The sequence below is a fragment of the Melanerpes formicivorus genome, unplaced genomic scaffold, assembly GCF_026170545.1.
Source record: "Melanerpes formicivorus ecotype bairdi unplaced genomic scaffold, bMelFor1.0.p_v2 SCAF_9, whole genome shotgun sequence".
Taxonomy (NCBI): domain Eukaryota; kingdom Metazoa; phylum Chordata; class Aves; order Piciformes; family Picidae; genus Melanerpes; species Melanerpes formicivorus.
This window is the reverse complement of record NW_027142361.1, coordinates 6,880,404-6,900,587: the sequence shown is the minus strand read 5'-3', so window position 1 is coordinate 6,900,587 and position 20,184 is coordinate 6,880,404. Positions and strand designations below refer to the sequence as shown.

The window sequence follows — 20,184 nt, the reverse complement described above, 5'->3', positions numbered from 1 at the left end:
GCATTGCACACTACGTTTGCTTAGAAAGACAAAGATGGTGATAAACAACAAATTTACTCTACCAGTTTATAATAATGAAAGAAGGTAACACTCACTACCTGTTGTACAGAAAAGGCACGTCTCAGAGAACATAAATCAGAACCCCAGCTTCATACCCAGCAGTGGAGTTCCATATATTTTTGGGGACTATGCAAGTCAGATGTCCCATGCTAGACTACACGGTTCTGACGTTCACGGATCCTCTCCAAATACGAAGCAAACATGTAAGTCTATACCACTCCATTCAGACACTGCGAGAGCACCATCTGACCAACATCGGCACAGAGGGCAGCTCCACTCCCTCGAGAGGAAGGAACAAAGAGGGGACAGAAATCCGCCGACCCACCCCCCACCCCCAACTCGCGCCACCAATCCCACGGTTGTTTGTTTCTTGGGCAACACTTTCTCCGGACGATATGACATGGGAGGATCTACTGAGCTCTCAGAGAAACGAAACTGGTCCCTTCGCGGCTGGGAAGCCCGACTTGCACCCACTCCCCAGTCTCTACCCGCTTCCCCACTGTCTTCACAGCGCCGGCTGCCATCACAGCGCGGGAGCCCTCACATCAGGCGGAGCAGCCATGCTGGGCAACGGGTGACAAAAAACCAGCTCCGACTGATAACAGGCCCTCACAAACCCACCTACGAAAGCCACCCCGGCGCGGGCAGGATGGGTGCGGCGGGGCTCCCAGTTCGGCACTGCCCTGAAAAAGCGCGCCGGGGCGGGGAGAGACAACACTGCTAACCTGTAACCGACCGATCTCCCTCTCTTCCTCCCGGCCACTTCCAAAGAGCAAAGGGGAGCCCAGCCACCACGACACCGTCCGCCAGGACCCCACAAAGACAGCCTACCCCTAAGCTACCTCTCCTTATCGCCGAAGCCGCCGGGGCCGTTAAACCGCCACAGGCTCAGAGCCTGGGAAGATCCCAAGCCCGCGTGGTGGAAGGGTTGGGCCAGGCAGCGACACAGCCACTCCGGTGCGACGGAAGAGAAGCCGCGGGCGCGGCGCCTGCGCGCTCCCAGTCCACGGCGCAAGAGGGCCGTTCCTGTGCGCCCGCCATTTTCGAGAAGGCGGAGCAGCGGCTGGGGTTGCGGACCGCGCGGCTAAGTGGCTTTGGGGCTCCTTTCCCTTCGTTTTTCTCTATTGTGGGGGCCTTGGGAGTTAGTGGCTAGGTCTGCTCGCCTCTCTCTGGGCTTCTCTGGAATGAAACCGGGATGTAAATTTCTAGTAATGCCTCACTGAAGGCAGAATCCCATTTGTCGGGGGCCTCGGCTCCGCAGGTGTTTGCTCACCGGCAAGAAAGATCGGCGTTGCGAGATAGCAGCCCACTTTCTGCCTCAAATATCAGTGTGCAGGGAGAACCCTCCGAAAGGCTGCTTGTCTGCCAGTGGGTGCGCGAAACGTCTGTCTCAGTGGTGCGTTGTATCTGTAATTCATATCAAGGCGGGAATTTTAATTGCTTGTGTTCAAAACGCTGATGCGTCTTGTTTCGCGTTCAGGCAATTTCTCGGTTGTCTTTTCATCGGGGGGAGGGAGGGAAAGAAGTTTTGACTTAGAGAATGACACACAAGAGACTCAGTAAGTTTCTTGTATTATGCTTCTATTCTGGCGCGCCTGACACAGGTAGAATCATTTCAAAAGACCTGTGTGTATTCAGAGAGTTTTGGGCAAACTTTTATACAAAAAGTTATCTGTCTATAATGGCAGAGGTCCAGATGCTTCCTATCTATACAAAGCTTATCTAGCTAAAAAGAGCAGAAGTATACATATCATGCAGGTGTCCTTTATCTTATACAAAAGATCATCTTGTCCAAGACTAACAGAAGTGAATCACTGAAAAATACTGCTATTCCTTATCTATCCAAAGGCTGTCTGCCAACCCCTCTCCCCCTCCCTGCATTCCAGCATTTCAGCTAACAAGCAGAAAATTCTTATCAACTCTGTTACTCTGTTAATGAGACTTTTCTGTTCATCAATTCCCCCCTTTCTTACAGCCAACAGTATATTCCTATACTATATTTTCTTAAAAGAATGTCCTGTTTCCAGCTCATGCCTGAGTTTATAATTTTTATAGTTCTGGTAGGATTCTACACCACTCTTTCCAGTACACATCATTATCTTAATCAAAACTAACAGTAGTATTATCCAACAGTTAGGGAGATTAGTTTACAAAGCCAATTCTTGACTAACATTTCAGTACCTATTTCCTTCCCATCCCTCAATAGTATCAACCAACAAACAAATCACAATTATCGATACAGCTTGAGCTTCAGGGGTCCCTGGGATTCAAGTTTCCATTCTTTTGCTGAAGTCTTCTTGACTCTGGTGTGGTGAATCCAAGCAGCTTGTTCCTTGATTTTGATGGCTGTGAAGGATGTCAATAACACCTGATATGGTCCGGTCCACTTGGGCTCCAGAGGGTTCTCTGAAAGAGATCTGACATAGACATAATCTCCAGGTTCCACATCATGGACTGGTCCGTCTAACCCTCTCACATTGGTTCCAATCACCTGTTTGTTAACAATGCTCAGGTTCTTATAAATTTGCTGAACATACTCGTTCAACATTTCTTCTCTAAATTGCCCTGGTTCAGAAGGGTCCATAGTTCCTACTACATAAGGTCTTCCAAACAGGATTTCAAATGGGCTCAACCCTTCCTTTATTCTTTGCTTAGTTCGAATTCGTAACAGGGCAATTGGTAATGCTTGTGGCCAAGGAAGGTTTGCTTCCTGTCCAATTTTTACTATCTGGTTTTTGATTAAATGGTTCATTTTCTCCACTTGCCCACTCGAATGTGGATTGTAGGGGGTGTGGAGTTGCCAATCAATCCCTAAAATTTTGCTCACCTGTTGTACCACCTTGGCCACAAAATGAGGTCCCCTGTCTGAGGAAATAGCAGCAGGTACCCCAAAACGAGGTATTATTTCTTGTAACACTGCCTTAGTAACCTCCCGTGCTTTGTTTGTGCGACAGGGAAATGCTTCTGGCCAACCAGAGAAGGTGTCAGTGAGTACCAACAGGTACCGGTATCCCCCCTTTCTTGGGAGCTCAGTAAAATCAATTTGCCATTGTTGTCCTGGATAATTTCCTTTGCTAATTTGTCCCAGTCTAACTCCTCTTCTTACTTTGGGGTTAGCCTTAAGACACATCTCACATTGCCGGGCTGCCTGTTCGACCGTGGTGTATAACTTCCGTGCTATACACTTCTGAACCAATTTTCGATACAGGGCTTCTGTTCCCCAGTGAGTCTTTGCGTGTTCCATCTGAACAAAAGCCCAGAGAAGGTTCGTGGGAATGATTAATTTCCCATCCGGTGTCCTGGCCCAGCCCTTTCCTGTCCTATTCCCCAAAAGGTCTTTAATTTCTGATCCTCTCTGCTATACACAGGTTCTGGCTCTTTTTGCTCAATTGACAGTTTACCATCTGGGATCAAAACAAACTCTGACACCTTTCTCCCCTCCCTGGCCACCCTTTTAGCTGTTTCATCTGCCAGTCTGTTGCCTCTTTCTTGACCAGTATTCCCTTTTTGGTGTGCTTTGCAGTGCATTATGGCTACTTTGCTTGGCTTCTGCACTGCTTCTAGCAGCCTCAGTATTTCTTCTGCATGTTTAATACCTTTTCCTTGAGATGTCAACAGTCCTCTTTCTTTCCAAATGGCTCCATGGGCATGTACCACCCCAAAGGCATACTTGGAGTCAGTCCATATGTTTGCACTTTTCCCTCGGGAAAGCTCAAGAGCTCTGGTGAGTGCTATTATCTCTGCCTTTTGAGCGGAGGTGTTACTTGGTAGGGCTTCTGCCTCGATTACCTCTTCTCCTGTACTTACAGTGTACCCAGCTTTTCTTTCTCTCTGGATCACAAAACTGCTTCCATCAGTGTACCAGTTATAGTCTGCCTTTTCTAGGGGTTCTTCCTTCAGGTCAGGTCTGCTGGAATAAGTGGCCTCAATTGTTTCCAAACAATCGTGAATAACTGGTTCTCCATCACCGCCCTGGAGGAAAGAGGCTGGATTGACAAAGTTAGCAACTTTAATTTCTATATCATCCTGCTCCACTAGGATGGCTTGGTATTTAAGAAATTGTTGTGGAGACAGCCAGTGTCCTCCCTTGGCTTCTAGAACAGCAGAGATGGTGTGTGATACTAGGACTGTGATCTTCTGCCCCATTGTGAACTTTCGAGACTCTTGAATGTTAATTGCAACTGCTGCCACAGCCCTCAGGCATCCTGGCCATCCTTTGCTTACCTCATCCAGTTGTTTAGAGAGGTATGCCACCGCCCTTCGGTAGGGTCCTAAGGTTTGTGCTAGAACTCCGAGTGCTATCCCTTGGCTTTCATGGGAATACAATAAAAAAGGTTTAGTGACATCAGGTAGGCCTAGTGCTGGTGCCCTCATCAATTCCTTCTTTAAGGTACGGAAAGCTTGTTCAGCTTCTCCATTCCATTGCAAGTCCTTATCAGTCTCTTTCAATAATTCATAGAGGGGTTTCACAAGCAGGCACCACCCTGTCATTCCCAAAAAGGTTCGGAGTGCCTTTACTGTGTTTGGAAGTGGAATAGAACAGATGGCCTCCTTTCTTTCAGGGCCCAGCACTCGTTGTCCTGCTGTTAATTCATATCCCAAGTAGGTTACTTGCTGCTGTACTATTTGGGCCTTCTGCAGGGAAACTCGGTACCCATTAAGTCCCAGGAAATTCAGCATACTCACAGTCCATCTTTCACATTCCGCTCTGGTCTGGGTGGCCAGCAGGATGTCATCTACATACTGTAGCAGAACTCCGTTGCCTTCTGGCCTGTTCCACTTTTCTAATTCTTTTGCGAGCTGATTTCCAAAGATAGTAGGGCTGTTCTTAAATCCTTGGGGCAAGACTGTCCAAGTTAATTGACACTTTCGGTTAGTTTCTGGGTTCTTCCATTCAAAGGCAAACAGTGGCTGGCTCTCAGGGGCCAGGGGTAAACAGAAAAAGGCATCTTTTAGATCCAAGCCTGTAAACCATTCTAATTCTGTTCTCAATTGAGTCAAGAGGGTATATGGGTTTGCCACCACAGGATGGATATCCTTTGTTATTGTATTTATAGCCCTTAGGTCCTGCACTAACCGATACCCTCCAGCTGGTTTCCTTACAGGTAAAATTGGAGTATTGTAAGCTGATTCACACTCTGTTAGCAGCCCATACTTTAAGAATTTTTCTACAATAGGCAAAACTCCTTCCCTATCTTCTTTCCTTAAAGGATATTGTTTTAATCTAACAGGTTGAGCTCCAGGCTTAAGATCTACTATCACAGGTAGGGCATTTTTGGCCCTTCCAGGCTGCTCAGTGTCCCAAACCCCAGGATATACTTGATCTTTTATGCTTTCTTTTATTCTGTTTTTCTCTTGTTGAGGGCTCATTAATGCAAGACTTAAAACCTCAATCAACTGTTCCTCCCTCACTCTGAATTCTACCTTCCCCTTATTAAATTTAATTTCAGCTCCCAATGCTTCCAACAAATCCCTCCCCAGCAATGACTGTGGGGCATTTGGCATATATAAAAAAATTTATGTAAGCCCCAAGTTTTACCATATTTATATTTAAGAGGTTTAAAAAATATGCCTTCTCAGTTTGACCTGTAGCCCCTACCACAGAAACATAGCTCTCATCCAGAGGCAGCAGTGCTTGATTTAAGACTGAAAAGGTTGCTCCCGTGTCAACTAGGAATTCCAGTTTATTTTCTTGTTCCCCTAGCTTCATTATAACCAGAGGATCTGCTAGGGTATTTATAGTCTCCTCCGCTCCTCCCAAATCATCCTCTTCTAGTTGTGCCTGTATTCTATTTTTCTTGTTCCTCTCTGGACATTCTCTTTTCCAGTGTCCCTTCTTTCTGCAAATCGCACACTGATCCTTTTCCAACCGCACTCTATTAGTCCCTTTAGTCTCCTTACTTTCCTGCAACGCTGCTACCAACATTCTCTTCTCTTTTCTCCTACTTTCTTCTTCCCTGTTAGAAAATACTCTCCATGCTACATCCAAAAGTGCCTCTAAATCCCTTCCCTGCAGGGGTGACAACTTTTGCAGCTTCTTTCTGATATCACTAGCAGATTGGCCAATAGATAGGGATACCAGTTGTTGTATACCTACTTCTGATCCGGGGTCAAGAGAGGTGTTTTTCCTCATGACTTCCCTCAGCTTATCTAAGAATTCTGAGGGTGATTCACCAGGTCCTTGTCTGACAGAGTATAACACAGACCAGTTAATTGCTTTCGGAATGGCTTTTTCTATTCCCCTGGCTACAAACTCCCGGTATTCCTCCAATCTAGTCCTTTGCAGGGCATTGTTCGTATTCCATTCCGGATTTTGGAGTGGAAATACATCTCCAATGTTTGCCCCCCTTCCCCGGGTTTGAATTCTTTCTGTTGCAAGCTCCAATCCATGTTTTTCAATTAATTGTTTCTCTGTTTCAGTCATTTGTTCTAATAATAACTGGATATCGTCCCAGTCTGGATTGTGCTGCCTAACCATGAATCGAAAATGTGTAGCCGTCCCTGTGGGATCATTACGATAATTTTTAGCCTTTTCCAACTATCCAAATCATGACTTGTAAAAGGCACCTTAATCCAGACTGGGTCCCCCTCAGGCCCTACTGCTTGTCGCAGGGGGCTTGAATGAGTACCTGGGAAGCCGGGGCATTTGCTTGCTGTCCTCGGGTCCTTCTTGCCACTGGGCTTCCCTGAGCATAGCTCTGGGAACTGACTCCAGTATCACTCTCTGAATTACTGCCACCGACATTATTTTCCGAACTCTCTGTCACTACCTCTTGCAATTTTCCTGGAGATTGATAAAATTCAGGCAGGTCTTTTATTTCCTCAAGTTTAAGACACCTCTGCCCTATGCTGCACGCAGAGCAACACCTTTTCAGCCGTGTCTGCCTCTTATTCTTGGCCTTGTTTTCTTTTTCAAGGGCCAAAACCATTGGATCTGAGGGAGCTCTAACACCACAGTCCCTTTGAAACTCCGGATGCTCTCGGAGATAGAAAAACATATCAGCATATATTGTCTCATCCCATTTCTTTTCTCTTCTTAAAAACAACATCAATTGCAGTAAAGTATCATACTCCATACTCCCATTTACAGGCCATTTCTCTCCACCATCTAATTTATATAATGGCCACCACCAGGTACAAAATTTAATTAGAGTCTTTTGATTTGTTGACCCTCCTGGGGGGCCTCCAATTTCCCCCAGTGGGCAAGTATACAACCAAGTGGGCTATGTCTTGGGATCTCACTACTTTGTCTCCCTCCCATTTTACACATTACAACACAGTACTTTCTTTTTACAGCACACAGAACACAAAACAAATGCAAATACAACTACAACAATAATGACCGGTCCTTATCACACAGTTATTGGCCACACACACTCAGCCACACATTCAAAACCTCTAGTACTTTATGTTCTTTAGGGACCCTCTTGGCCCCTCGCACACTTAAACAATACTTATAATTCCCTTTGGGACCCCCCTGGTCCCACACTACAAACAATGTTCATGATACATAAACAATGCTTATAGTTACCTTTGGGACCCCCCTGGTCCCAACCCAAGAGCTCTTTTACCTAGGGGTGCAATAAATGCCTCTCTCCCGCGCAGGGCGTCCCCTCGCGACTTACAGAGCTACCCCTTGTATAGAAGCATACCTTCTCTTTGCTGGCAGTCTTGTCCCTGCAGCGATCTGATGAGCAGCGGAGCTCTCCTCGAGAATTTCTCGGCGGGCCCTGAGAGGTCCGGCTCCTCAGCAGGTCCTGCAGCCAAACAGAGTCGTCCTGCCGTAGTCGCCAAATTGACTTAGAGAATGACACACAAGAGACTCAGTAAGTTTCTTGTATTATGCTTCTATTCTGGCGCGCCTGACACAGGTAGAATCATTTCAAAAGACCTGTGTGTATTCAGAGAGTTTTGGGCAAACTTTTATACAAAAAGTTATCTGTCTATAATGGCAGAGGTCCAGATGCTTCCTATCTATACAAAGCTTATCTAGCTAAAAAGAGCAGAAGTATACATATCATGCAGGTGTCCTTTATCTTATACAAAAGATCATCTTGTCCAAGACTAACAGAAGTGAATCACTGAAAAATACTGCTATTCCTTATCTATCCAAAGGCTGTCTGCCAACCCCTCTCCCCCTCCCTGCATTCCAGCATTTCAGCTAACAAGCAGAAAATTCTTATCAACTCTGTTACTCTGTTAATGAGACTTTTCTGTTCATCAGTTTCAGAAAGAATGTGTAAGTGCAGAAGCATGCCATTGCTATGTTTCAGGTGCTCAGGTTAATTGGCAAAGCAGTGCCGGGTGCTGGGGTATCGCAGTAGTGCGGAAGCAGTGAGGGAGTTGTTAATTGCGGTTTCCCTCCCGCCATCCCTTTTCCCCATTTTATTGTTTTTAAAGGCTTCTGTGTTTTCTGGCTGTGGAAAAACATCAATAAAAAACACACCCTTGTAGTCTTAAAACACAGTTTGTGGAACTTAAAAGCTATATATGGCATGATCTTTGCAGTAATTTCTAAGTATACAGAAAAATCATGTTCAGTCACATGTCTTTGGAAATTAATCACTGTAAGCAGGTTGGAGACTTGTGATGGATGAAGCTTCTCAATATAATCTGAATAGACTGATTACTTCTGTTAAAAGTAGTGGATCTCTTTGTATACAAGATCCAGATCCAAACATTTCACAGTATGCTCAGAAGAGCAGAATGGCAGGTCTTACTGATTTTCACAACTCAACCTAAAATGCATGTTGAGTGGTGATAAGGAAAACTGTTCAAATAACAATATTTTCTCACAATGGAGAAAAAAAAAAGGTTGGTTCTGTTGTTTTGGTTTGGGGGGGGTTGTAGTTTTCTGAATGTTTATAGTTAATTTTTCATTATTATTTGTAATCTTACAGTGTTCTTTGCTGATAATAATGAATTATTACTGTGTGACATTCCATAACAGTATTTAGAAACCAACTAATCACTTTTAAACAAAATTGTACTGCTACAGACTGGCAGGAACCAAGTGATAGCATGAAAAGACATCTCTTTTTTTGCTAAGTGATCTCATATTAAACCTCACTGAAGTTGAATACCACACTTGTCTTTGCGATCCCCTGTGCATGAAAGACGGTGATTATCCTGAACTTCAAGAAATTATGCCATGTATTTGCATGCTGTATTTGTATTTTTAATTAATTTTATGTGCTTGAAATGTAACAACCACACAAGTAAGATATTATACCTTGTATACATACAACTAAAATCAGGTTGAGTGATGTAGCAAAGAAATAGATTAGAAAAACATTATTTCTTTTGAAAGTACATCTTGACATGAGAACTCAATCTAAAAACAACCCTGGACTGATTAGCTGCCTTGCTTTACAAAAGTTACAAAGTGTAGAACAATGCCATACAAAGACAGGCTTGCTCTTCTGACAGACTGTGATGATGTGGATAAATGTAGAAGACTGCTGAATTTAACATACCCATGTTCACTAGAGGCCACACGGTGGCTTAGTTCCTCGCATGTCTGAAGCAGATCTTGGAGCACAGGTAGCTCGCTCATCTAGTCATGGTTTATTCAAAGGGGGCTGTATTTTATCATGAGTATACAGTAGTTTCAGAATCGGAGAAATAGCATTCCAGGTTATATTTGATTTTTGTCTTCTAATATTGAGAGAGAAGAGGGAGAGGGGAAAAGTAGATAAATAAGTGTGAGACAAACAGTGCAGGAATAGATTGGTATTGTGAGGAGGGAAAAGCAGACTATTAGAAGCTTTTATAGAACTGGCAAAGTATGAAAAAAAGAATAATGAAAAAAGGAAGAAAATTAAATTGGGGAATGGGATAGCATGGGGAATAGAACTATATAAGTAAAGTTAAATAAAAGACAAATAAGTATACCATGTAGCGTGTATGTTTTCAGTTCGCATTCATTATAGGTAGTGCCAGTCACATAATACCAAAATTAAAATAGTAAAAACACAGTCTGGTGTATTTCTGCAATCATAGTGTTATAAATGTTGAAATGTTTGTTGAACGGGATCTCTGGAGGCCATTAATGCATCCCTTGCTTAGAGGGAGACTTCCACCTGTATTGGATTGATAATGATTCTGCAGACTGATAATGACAAGATGTTGAAAATCTCCAAGAATGAAGGTTCTGCAACCTCTGTGCAACCAGTGCTGCAGTACCCTCTGTCTTTCAGTGATCTGGATGAGGATATGTGGTTGGTTTAAGAAGAAGGGCTCAGCCTTTGCCCCCCCACAAAAAGGAAGAAAGAAACCACAGTGTGACCGTTTGAGGCTGTGCCTTTAAGAAAAGGACAGTACTGGGACACTATGGCTGAATGTTTTGGAATGTTGATGAAAACAACCCGATATTCTAAACTAATTTCATTGGTGGATTGGTAAAAAAGGCAGTTTTGAGCTTAAGTGCAACTGGGACTTTCCTCAGTTCGCTCCTTCCCTTCTCCCTTTCCAGCTCGTCCACTTCTGGGCTCTCTGCCAGACTGACCTTGGACAGATAAGCATGTGGCCTATTAACACTTTGCTTTAATTAATAACTGCTTTGATTAACAATTGCTCTTTTTCTCTCTTTCTAAGCCTCTTTGGGGAAAAAGGGGAGAGAAGGGGGTACAGGGGGGGAACCCTCCTCAGCAGAGGAGGGAATTTCGTTCCTGTATTATTGTTTTTTTTACTTTTCTGTATATTTCTGTGTATATATTGTAAATACTGTAAATTGTGTATATATCCTGCATTCCCTAAAAATTGCTTGTAAATATAGCATTTCCCTTTTGCTCCTCTGGCTGGCTAGCTGCGGTTTTTATTTCTTTTTTTCTCTTTGTGGGGGGAGAAGGCTGAGCCCTTCTCTCAAGCCCACCACACACAGCTAGCCAACCGGAGGAGCAGAAATGTGGTGGGTTTAAGAAGAAGGGCTCAGCCTTCTCCCCCCCCCACAAAAAGGAAGAAAGAAACCACAGCTAGCCAACCAGAGGAGCAAAAGGGAAATGCTGTATTTACAAGCAATTTTTAGGGAATGCTGGATATATACACATGTGACCGTTTGAGGCTGTGCCTTTAAGAAAGGGACACTATGGCTGAATGTTTTATAAACAAAGGACAGGTCTAAATGGATTTCATTGGTGGATTGGTAGAGTGCAGCTTTAAGTTTTGAGTCCAGCTGACACTTTCCTCAGCTCACTTTCCCTCCTCCCTTTTTGCAGCTTGTGGCTTCTAGGCTCTCTGCCAGACTGACCTTGGACTGATAACACAGTCTCAAGCTGCGCCAGGGGAGGTTTAGACTCGAGGTGAGGAGGAAGTTATTCACCAAGCGAGTCATTCGTCATTGGAATGGGTTGCCCAGGGAGGTGGTTGAGTCACCATCCCTGGAGGCGTTCAAGAGGAGATTGGACGTGGCACTTGGTGCCATGGTCTAGTCATGGGGTCTGTGTTGATAGGTTGGACTCGATGATCCTCGAGGTCCTTTCCAACCTAAGTTATACTGTGATACTGTGATAAGCGTGAGGCCTGCAAACCTACTAACATTTTGCTCTAATTTATAACTGCTTTTAATTAACAACTGCTCCTTTCCTCTCTTTCTAACCCTCTCTGGGGAAAAAGGGGAGAGAAGGGGGTACAGAGGGGGAACCCTCCTCTAGCAGGGGGAAGGGAATTTCATTCCTGTGTTACTTTGCTGTATATTTCTGTGTATATATTGTAAATACTGTAAATTGTGTATATATACCTTGCATACCCTAAACCTGCTTGTAAATATAGCATTTCCTTTTTGCTCCTCCGGCTGTGGTTAGCTGTGGTTTCTTTCATTTTTTTTTCCTCTCTTTGTGGGGGGGAGAAGGCTGGGCCTTCCTCTCAAACCCACAACAACACAATTTACAGTATTTACAATATATACACAGAAATATACAGCAAGGTAAAAAAAGGAAACAATACAGGAACGAAATTCCCCCCCCTCTGGAGGAGGGCTCCCCCCCTGTACCCCCTTCTCTCCCCTTTTTCCCCAAAAAGGGTTAGAAAGAGAGAAAAAGAGCAATTGTTAATAAAGCAGAATATGTTAGTAGGCCTTAGTTTGCTTATCTGTCCAAGGTCAATCTGGCAGGGAGCCCAGAAGTGGACGAGCTGGAAAGGAGAAAGGAAAGGAGCAAACTGAGGAAAATCCCAGCTGCACCTAAGCTTAAAACTGCATTTTTACCAATCCACCAATGAAATTAGTTTAGAATATCTGGTTGTTTTCATTAACATTCCAAAACATTCAGCCATAGTGTCCCCTCACTGTCTTTTTCTTAAAGGCACAGCCTCAAACGGTCACAAATATACCCTCATTACGTCAGCAGGTGACAGCAAATTGGGCAGGAGTGTTAATCTGCTGGAGGGTAGAGAGGCTCTTGACAGAGGGATCTGGAAAGGCTGGATTGATGGGCTGAAGCCAATGGTATGAAGTTTAACAAGGCAAGTACCAAATCCTACACTTGAGTCACAACAACCCCATGCAACACCACAGCCTTGGGGAAAAGAGGCTAGAGAGCTGCCTGGTGGAAAACAACCTGAGGGTGTGGGCCAGCAGCCAGCTGAATATGAGCCAGCAGTGTGCCCAGGTGTCCAAGAAAGCCTGTGTCAGAAATACTGTGGCCTGCAGGACAAGGGAAGTAATTGTCCCCCTGTACTTGGCACTGATGAGGCTGCACCTTGAATACGGTATTCAGTTTTGGGCCCCTCACTACAAAAAGGACATTGAGGTGTGTTGTGGGTTTAGGCCCAGTAACAGCCAAGCCCCACAGAGCTGCTCACGCAACTACCCCCCTCCACCCTTTCCCCCGGTAGGATAGAAAGGAGAAATTGTGAGCAAAATGCAGTACAAAGAATGAGGGAAAACCAGGAATAATAGTAATGAAGAGGGAATGACATAAACCACTGACCCTATGCAGCCAAAGCTTGATGAGCACCAGCAACCTCCTTATACAACCTGAGTGATGTTATATTCTATCAAATATCCCATTGTTTGGTTCAGCTCACCTGGGTATGGTCCACTCTGAACTTCTTGTACAGAAGATTAACCTTATCCTAGACAGACCCAGGAAAAGATGCTGGAGCATGTCCAAAGGGCAAGGAAAAAGGGAGGCTTAGGGAAGACCATACTGCTTTTGTAGTAAGGTGGGGTTCAGTGTCTTTTCCCAAGTAGCAAGTGAAATGAAGAAACAGCCTCAAGATGTGTCAGGGGAGGTTTAGGTTGGATATTAGAAAATACTTCTTCACTGAAAGGGTTGTGAGGCATTGGAACAGGCTACTCAGATGTTGTGAAGAGGTTATTAAATTTATTAATATGAAATATGAATTATGAAAATATTATTACCAAATTATTAATAACCAATGAATCACTAACTTATATACATGTTCTAGTGCACGTTCGTGAAATACATTCCATAAGTGGCTTAGTGTTATGATTAGAACTTAATTGAACTATCTATAGACCATTTCTATATTTACATAATGAAGGGTGCAGTTCTGCCGATTGGCCACTAGATGGCGGGACGTGGGTGGCTCCTGGCTATACACAGCAGTATTATAATCTTTCTATACGTCAGCGATTACTCTGCTAGACGCAGATACTTTGAACTGAGTGCTAGTGGATGGAAAGCACGTGGAAGATACTCTCTAGCTGTTGTTTGTGGCAAAGTGGGGGTCCGGCAGATGACTGTCGCTGGACTGGTTCCTAGTCGAGTTGGACGGCGGCATTGGGTTACTGTGTCCACTCTCCACAGCAGTGGAGAGCGAATAATGGACCCTGGGCTTAGCTCGGAAGCAGGTTCCCTTCAGGACTCGGTCGATTCCCTCCAGACAACAGGGATCGGTCCTGGTCGGGGTCAGCCCGTGGGGTCGGCCCTCGGGAGTCTGCTCATATGACAGGGCGGGGCGACGGTTGCCAGTAAGCGGGCTCAGAGGACACGACAGCAGGCAAAGGCTACAGTGTCGGCCAGCTACGGCGATTCTCGGGGCTGATGCAAACAGCCTTGGGGGGAGAATGCGACTGCGTTAGGTGGCGGATTCTTGTTTACTGAGCTTAAAGGTATAGCAGGATGTTTGGAGTGGTCCTGGGTTCAGTGCAGTATAGGCACAAACAATGCTTTAGTCTTCCCTGAGGTTCACAGGGCTCAGAGCGGCACACGTGGCGGCTCCTCTCCCGCTATGATGGGGCTAGGCATATGTGGACTCAGTCTCGATCAAGTCCTTTCTCCCTGGCAACTGGGCAGATCTTACCCTCGGGGGTTGGTCCAGTCGTCCGGTGGCACGGTGGGCTCGCCCGGTTGGTACGACTGGCCGTGACGATGCTGGGCTTCTTGGGAGCAGCGAAGGTCCTCCCTCTGCAGATGATCCTCATGATTGCTTCTCACGATGCAGAGGCTTTCAGTATGTGTGCATGTATAATAGAAGCTAACAACAATAGGCTCAAGGGCAGAGGCTGCGGCTCGAGAGTTGCTCTCTCGAGCAAGCACAAAGTGAAATAGGGGGCAACTTGTTTACCAGCTAGGGTGATACTTATAGATTCCTCGAGGCTGGGTTTGACCAATGGGCGCTCTCATAAACAACTGGCTTCAGCCTATAGAAAGCATGAAGCTAGAATTATACCCATACTTGGTGTCAGCACGAGCACTGCATGCGCTGGGTGTGTGCTGGCCTGGCTAATGCCTTGGCTTTTATCTTCCTCCTGGAGGAGGGGAACTTGTCCACATGCTGGGACAAGATTCAATATTTGGGTATAATGTGCCTTCACCACATCAGGTCACTATCCCTGGAGGTATTTAAAAGACTTGTAGGCGTGGTGCTGAGGGACATGTTTTCGGGTAGATTTGGTAGTCTTAGGTTAATGGTGGGACTTAATCTGGAAGATCTCTTCCAACAAAAAAAATCCTGTGATTTTTTTCCTGAGGTCCAGCTGGAATTTCCCAAACAAAAATCTGGTTGTTGGCCCTTCTTACATTGTCTTGGAATACTACGGAAAATTTTCATAGAATCATAGAATCAACAAGTTTGGAAAAGACCTCAAAGATCATCAAGTCCAACCTGTCACCCAAGACCTCATGACTACTAGACCATGGCACCAAGTGCCATGTCCAGTCTCCTCTTGAACACCTCCAGGACAGTGACTCTGCCACCTCCCTAGGCAGCACATTCCAATGGCTAACAACTTTCTCCTCACCTTGAGCCTAAACTTTCCCTGGTGCAGTTTGAGACTGTGTCCCCTTGTTCTGGTGCTGGTTGCCTGGGAGAAGAGACCAACCCCCTCCTGGCTACAACTACCCTTCAGGTAGTTGTAGACAGCAATAAGGTCTCCCCTGAGCCTCCTCTTCTCCAGGCAATCCCAGCTCCCTCAGCCTCTCCTCATAGGGCTTGTGCTCAAGGCCTCTCCCCAGCCTCATTGCCCTTCTCTGGACACATTCAAGAGTCTCAATGTCCTTCTTAAATTGAGGGGCCCAGAACTGGACACAGTCCTCAAGTTGTGGCCTAACCAGTACTGAGTGCAGAGGCACAATGACTTCCCTGCTCCTGCTGACCACACTCTTCTTGATGCAGGCCAGGATGCCATTGGCCTTCTTGGCCACCTGGGCACACTGCTGGCTCATGTTCAGACATCTGTCAATCAGTACCCCCAGGTCCCTTTCTGTTTGGCAGCTCTCCAGCCACCCTGACCCCAGCCTGTAGCACTGCATGGGGTTGTTGTGACCAAAGTGCAGTACCCGACACTTGGACTTGTTTAATGACATCATGTTGGACTCTGCCCATCTGTCCAGCCTACCAAGGTCCCTCCCTTCTTCCCTCTAACTGATCAACAACTGCTCCCAACTTGGTGTCATGTGCAAACTTACTGATGATGGACTCAATCCCCTCATCCAGATCATCAGTTAAGATATTAAACAGGATGGGGCCCAGCACTGATCCCTGGGGCACACCACTAGTGACTGGCGCCAGCTGGATATGGCACCATTCACCACCACTCTCTGGGCATGGCCCTCCAGCCAGTTCCTAACCCAGCACAGAGTGCTCCTGTCCAAGCCACGGGCTGACAGCTTGTCCAGGAGTTTGCTGTGGGGAACGGTGTCAAAGGCCTTGCTGAAGTCCAGGTAGACTACATCAACAGCCTTTCCCACATCCACCAGGCAGGTCACCTAAAAATTTTAATTGTGTCATCACTGTAAATATTCCTTAAGTGGATTTAATCTATTTCTGTTTGAACCAGAAGCATTTTAATGTGAATCCTCCCATTCCTGATCAGGAAATTACTTCCTTTAGAGGTGTGATTTTTCTGTGTTTTTAAACCAAACTTGGATTGTGTGTATGTAACAGGCACATGAACCTTGGAAATTAATTATTTTTCTCTGTGTGTGTTATATTCTGAAAGCATTTCAATATGCTTGATCTTTACAGTTAAAACTTCAGACTGATAATAAAGAAGTTAGAACAATGGGAGTGACTAATCTGTGGCAAATCCTAGAGCCTGTGAGACAACCTGTCAACTTGAGCAGTCTCAAGGGAAAAACACTTGCTGTTGATTTAAGTCTATGGGTTTGTGAAGTACAGACCGTTAAAAAGATGATGGGAGTAGTTACCGAGCCACATCTGAGGTATGGTATCTATATAAATTACTGTAGTCAGAAGTCTTCTAGATGTGTAAGTTAGGTATGACACTCCAACTTTAAGACTACCTCTGAAATTTGTATGATCGTGTTGTTTTGATTCTGCTGTTAGCTACATACATAAAAGGTTTGAAGTCATACTGGATGAATTCAAATTAATGCTCAGATGCAAATAGCAGCTCTTGAGCCCAGGCTACCTTTTCTTGAGGCCTCAGCTGTAGATAAGGATGAGATGGATGTAAGCAGAATTGTGCCTGGTTTATTGTGGTGTAGCACTATGTCATACAGAAATCATTGGGGAACACTAATGCTTTAATTCCTGTATATATTTTGGAGGCTGTGTGGTGGAAGGTAATATGGGTGTTTGTTAGTAGTAGTGTAACTACTCAGTTTAAGAAGGACATCGAGACACTTGAACGTGTCCAGAGAAGGGCAACAAGGCTGGTGAGAGGCCTTGAGCACAAGCCCTATGAGGAGAGGCTGAGGGAGCTGGGATTGTTTAGCCTGGAGAAGAAGAGGCTCAGTGGTGACCTTATTGCCCTATTGCCCTCTACAACTACCTGAAAGGTGGTTGTAGTCAGGAAGGGGTTGGTCTCTTCTCCCAGGCAACCAGCACCAGAACAAGGGGACACAGTCTCAAGCTGTGCCAGGGGAAGTTTAGGCTCGAGGTGAGGAGAAAGTTCTTCACTGAGAGAGTCATTAGTCATTGGAATGGGCTGCCCGGGGAGGTGGTGGAGTCACCATCCCTCGAGGTGTTCAAGAGGAGATTGGACATGGCACTTGGTGCCATGGTCGAGTCATGGGTCTGTGGTGACAGGTTGGACTCGATGATCCTCGAGGTCTCTTCCAACCTTGGCAATACTGTCATACTCAAACAGCATTGCTTCACAAAGATGAACATTCCTTTCTTACTCTACTTTTGAAAAGATCCTAAATATCTATTTAAAGTGTAAAGAACTTTGTGAAGGAGTAGCCAGTAAACATGCTCTAATCAATTAAGTTGTGTAAATGACACAGTCTCAGGCTGCGCCAGGGGAGGTTTAGTTTGGATGTTAGGAAGAAGTTCTATACAGAGAGTGATTGCCCATTGGAATGGGCTGCCTGGGGAGGTGGTGGAGTCGCCGTCATTGGAGGTTTTCAGGAGGAGACTTGATGGGGTGCTTGGTGCCATGGGTTAGTTGTTTAGGTGGGTTGGATTGGTTGATGGGTTGGACGTGATCTTGAAGGTCTCTTCCAACCTGGTTTATTCTGTGTAATTCTATGTAATAATACACTGATCTTACTTGGATATTTCTTCTTACTGTTACAGTAAATTGTTTCTCCCTAAGTAGTGCTTGTATTGATTTAGTATTCTAATGGCAGTGTCAAGGGAGCAGGGTTTATATACACTTATGCCTGAAAAAAGGCATGCGAATAAGCTGATCTAATTCAGCATTCAATCTCACTTTCCTTTTGGATTCCTTCTTTTAGTGTCTCGAACTGCTGGAGTGTTTAGGTGTCCCTTGGGTTCAAGCAGCTGGGGAAGCAGAAGCAATGTGTGCCTACCTAAATGCAAAAGGACATGTTGATGGCTGCATTACCAATGATGGAGATGTCTTCTTATATGGTGCTCAAACAGTTTATAGGAACTTTGCCATGAATGCTAAGGTAATGTACTTCATCCCAATCTCATCTTTAGACTCTTTACCCAGAATGAAAATAGAAGGAAGGGACTTGAAACCATTTCTTAGATACTACTGTACTTGCCCTCTATTAGTTTGGTTTGTTTAGAATAGTACATTTAAGGCAAGAACATTTGTTTCATTTGATTCACTGGGAAATTGTGTATTGGATGTGAGAGTAAAACTACTGAACTGAAGAACACTTGTGGTTTTACTATCTGTTTGTCGTGCTCTGTGATGTCTAATACAAATCTACTAGCAAACTTTTTTCCCCCTTGAACTTTAGTGAGGTAATTGCTTTCTATCATTTACCATCAGGACATCTAGGAGTAGTCAGCCTCCTAGATGTAATAACAGCATTCACATACTTGCATCTTACAGATCTGTTTTATTATTAAGGTATTTATAATTAATACTATTAATGACCTTGAGGTGAAGTGGTCATTTGGTAGGTATGGTTATCAGCGACGGAGATAGGAATCAATACGGCTGACCAATGTGATCGAGTATTGTTCCTTTATTGTTCCAGTGTTGCAGGCCGATGGTGCAGGCCTGAGGTGCAGGCCTATGGAGCAGGCCTGTAGTGCAAGTATAGCACAGTAAAGTGTAGAAGAAACAGGAGACAGGAAAGGCAGAAGTGCGTAGCAAGGCAACTGCTACAACTTATATAAACTCGGAGTGCCCTGTTGGCATGGCTTCATTGCTCCCTATGAGTGACCACACATTGCACTATTACAGATTATTGGTCCAACTACTAATGACACAACGAGGTTGTTGATGCAGGTGCATGTCCTGTTGTCCCAAGATAACTGTCCATGTTTATAGCTACCAGTGTCTTGTTTTAGTTACATGCTGCAGGCACAGCACTGTTTTGCTCCACTGCTAGCTGGCTCTGCATTTATGCTGAGCATGGCCTACCACCATGTCAGGCTCTAGGCCTGCACTGCCAGATTGCTCACACTGCTCGTCGCTGGCATTGCCACAGGTAGGAATGCAGTTTTCCAGAACTGGTTAAAGGCAATTTTGATTCCCTGTTATTGTATTATAGTCCCTCTACCCTTCAAAGCTTCAGGTGTTCCTTTAACTCATGTCTAATGTGCTAGGTAACATTTTTTTCTTGTTTTACTCATGTAGTACTTTAAAAAGTCACTAATACTGGGTAATGTTAGTTTTGCTGCTTTTTCTACAAATAGTAAACAACAAAACCACCTCTTGACTACCTAATTTTATTTCATTATTTAATGCCTATACTTAAAACTTGAAATTCCAGAATTATAGTTATTCATGTGGTATCTATGAATTGCATTATGAATATTAATTGCTGTTGCTTTGTTGTGTTGGTTTTTTTTTTTTCCCTGTTGGACTGGTGTTATGGGATAGACCCATTTCCTGCAGATGTAGGTAGAAAGGGGTGGTCAGATAATCACAACTGAATATAAGACAGGTCAGTTCCTTCCCTGATATTACAGCAGTAATATGCATGGTAATTTTCTCTCACAGGATCCATATCTTGACTGTTACACAATGTCGTCTATTAAGGAGAAGCTTGGTTGTGACAGAGAGTCTTTGATCGGGCTGGCCATTCTTCTGGGTTGTGATTATATTCCAAAGGTAGGCATTATAATCTTTTATTACTGTAATGGTTTAGAGCAAGGGATAACCTGCCTGTTTCCCCAACACAGAAGTGAGGGGAAGAGTAACATACACAACTCAGGGCTGAGATAAAGAGATAAGAGTTTAATATAACATAAGACATCATAATCACAATGCGTAATTATCTTAGCTAATAATCTAATCTTATAATACAATACATGATTACCATA

General features: G+C 44.6%; 2 protein-coding genes across 2 annotated transcripts in view; one reads left to right on the top strand and one right to left on the bottom strand.

The window, feature by feature from the left end:
- Positions 1-460: 460 nt before the first annotated feature.
- GEN1 (GEN1 Holliday junction 5' flap endonuclease) overlaps positions 461-20,184 on the top strand; it is a 38,556-nt gene continuing 18,832 nt past the window's right edge. Inside the window, 5 exon segments of the mRNA XM_068143269.1 lie at positions 461-713; positions 921-1,201; positions 1,286-1,456; positions 18,171-18,347; positions 19,862-19,972. Coding sequence (XP_067999370.1) covers positions 461-713; positions 921-1,201; positions 1,286-1,456; positions 18,171-18,347; positions 19,862-19,972 — 993 coding nt within the window.
- Positions 3,340-6,538, bottom strand: LOC137443488 (uncharacterized). Its single transcript, XM_068143253.1, has 2 exons — positions 5,660-6,538; positions 3,340-5,547 (listed from the first exon to the last, which is right to left on the bottom strand). Exons 1-2 carry the CDS (start codon positions 6,536-6,538, stop codon positions 3,340-3,342), a joined length of 3,087 nt encoding a protein of 1,028 aa, XP_067999354.1.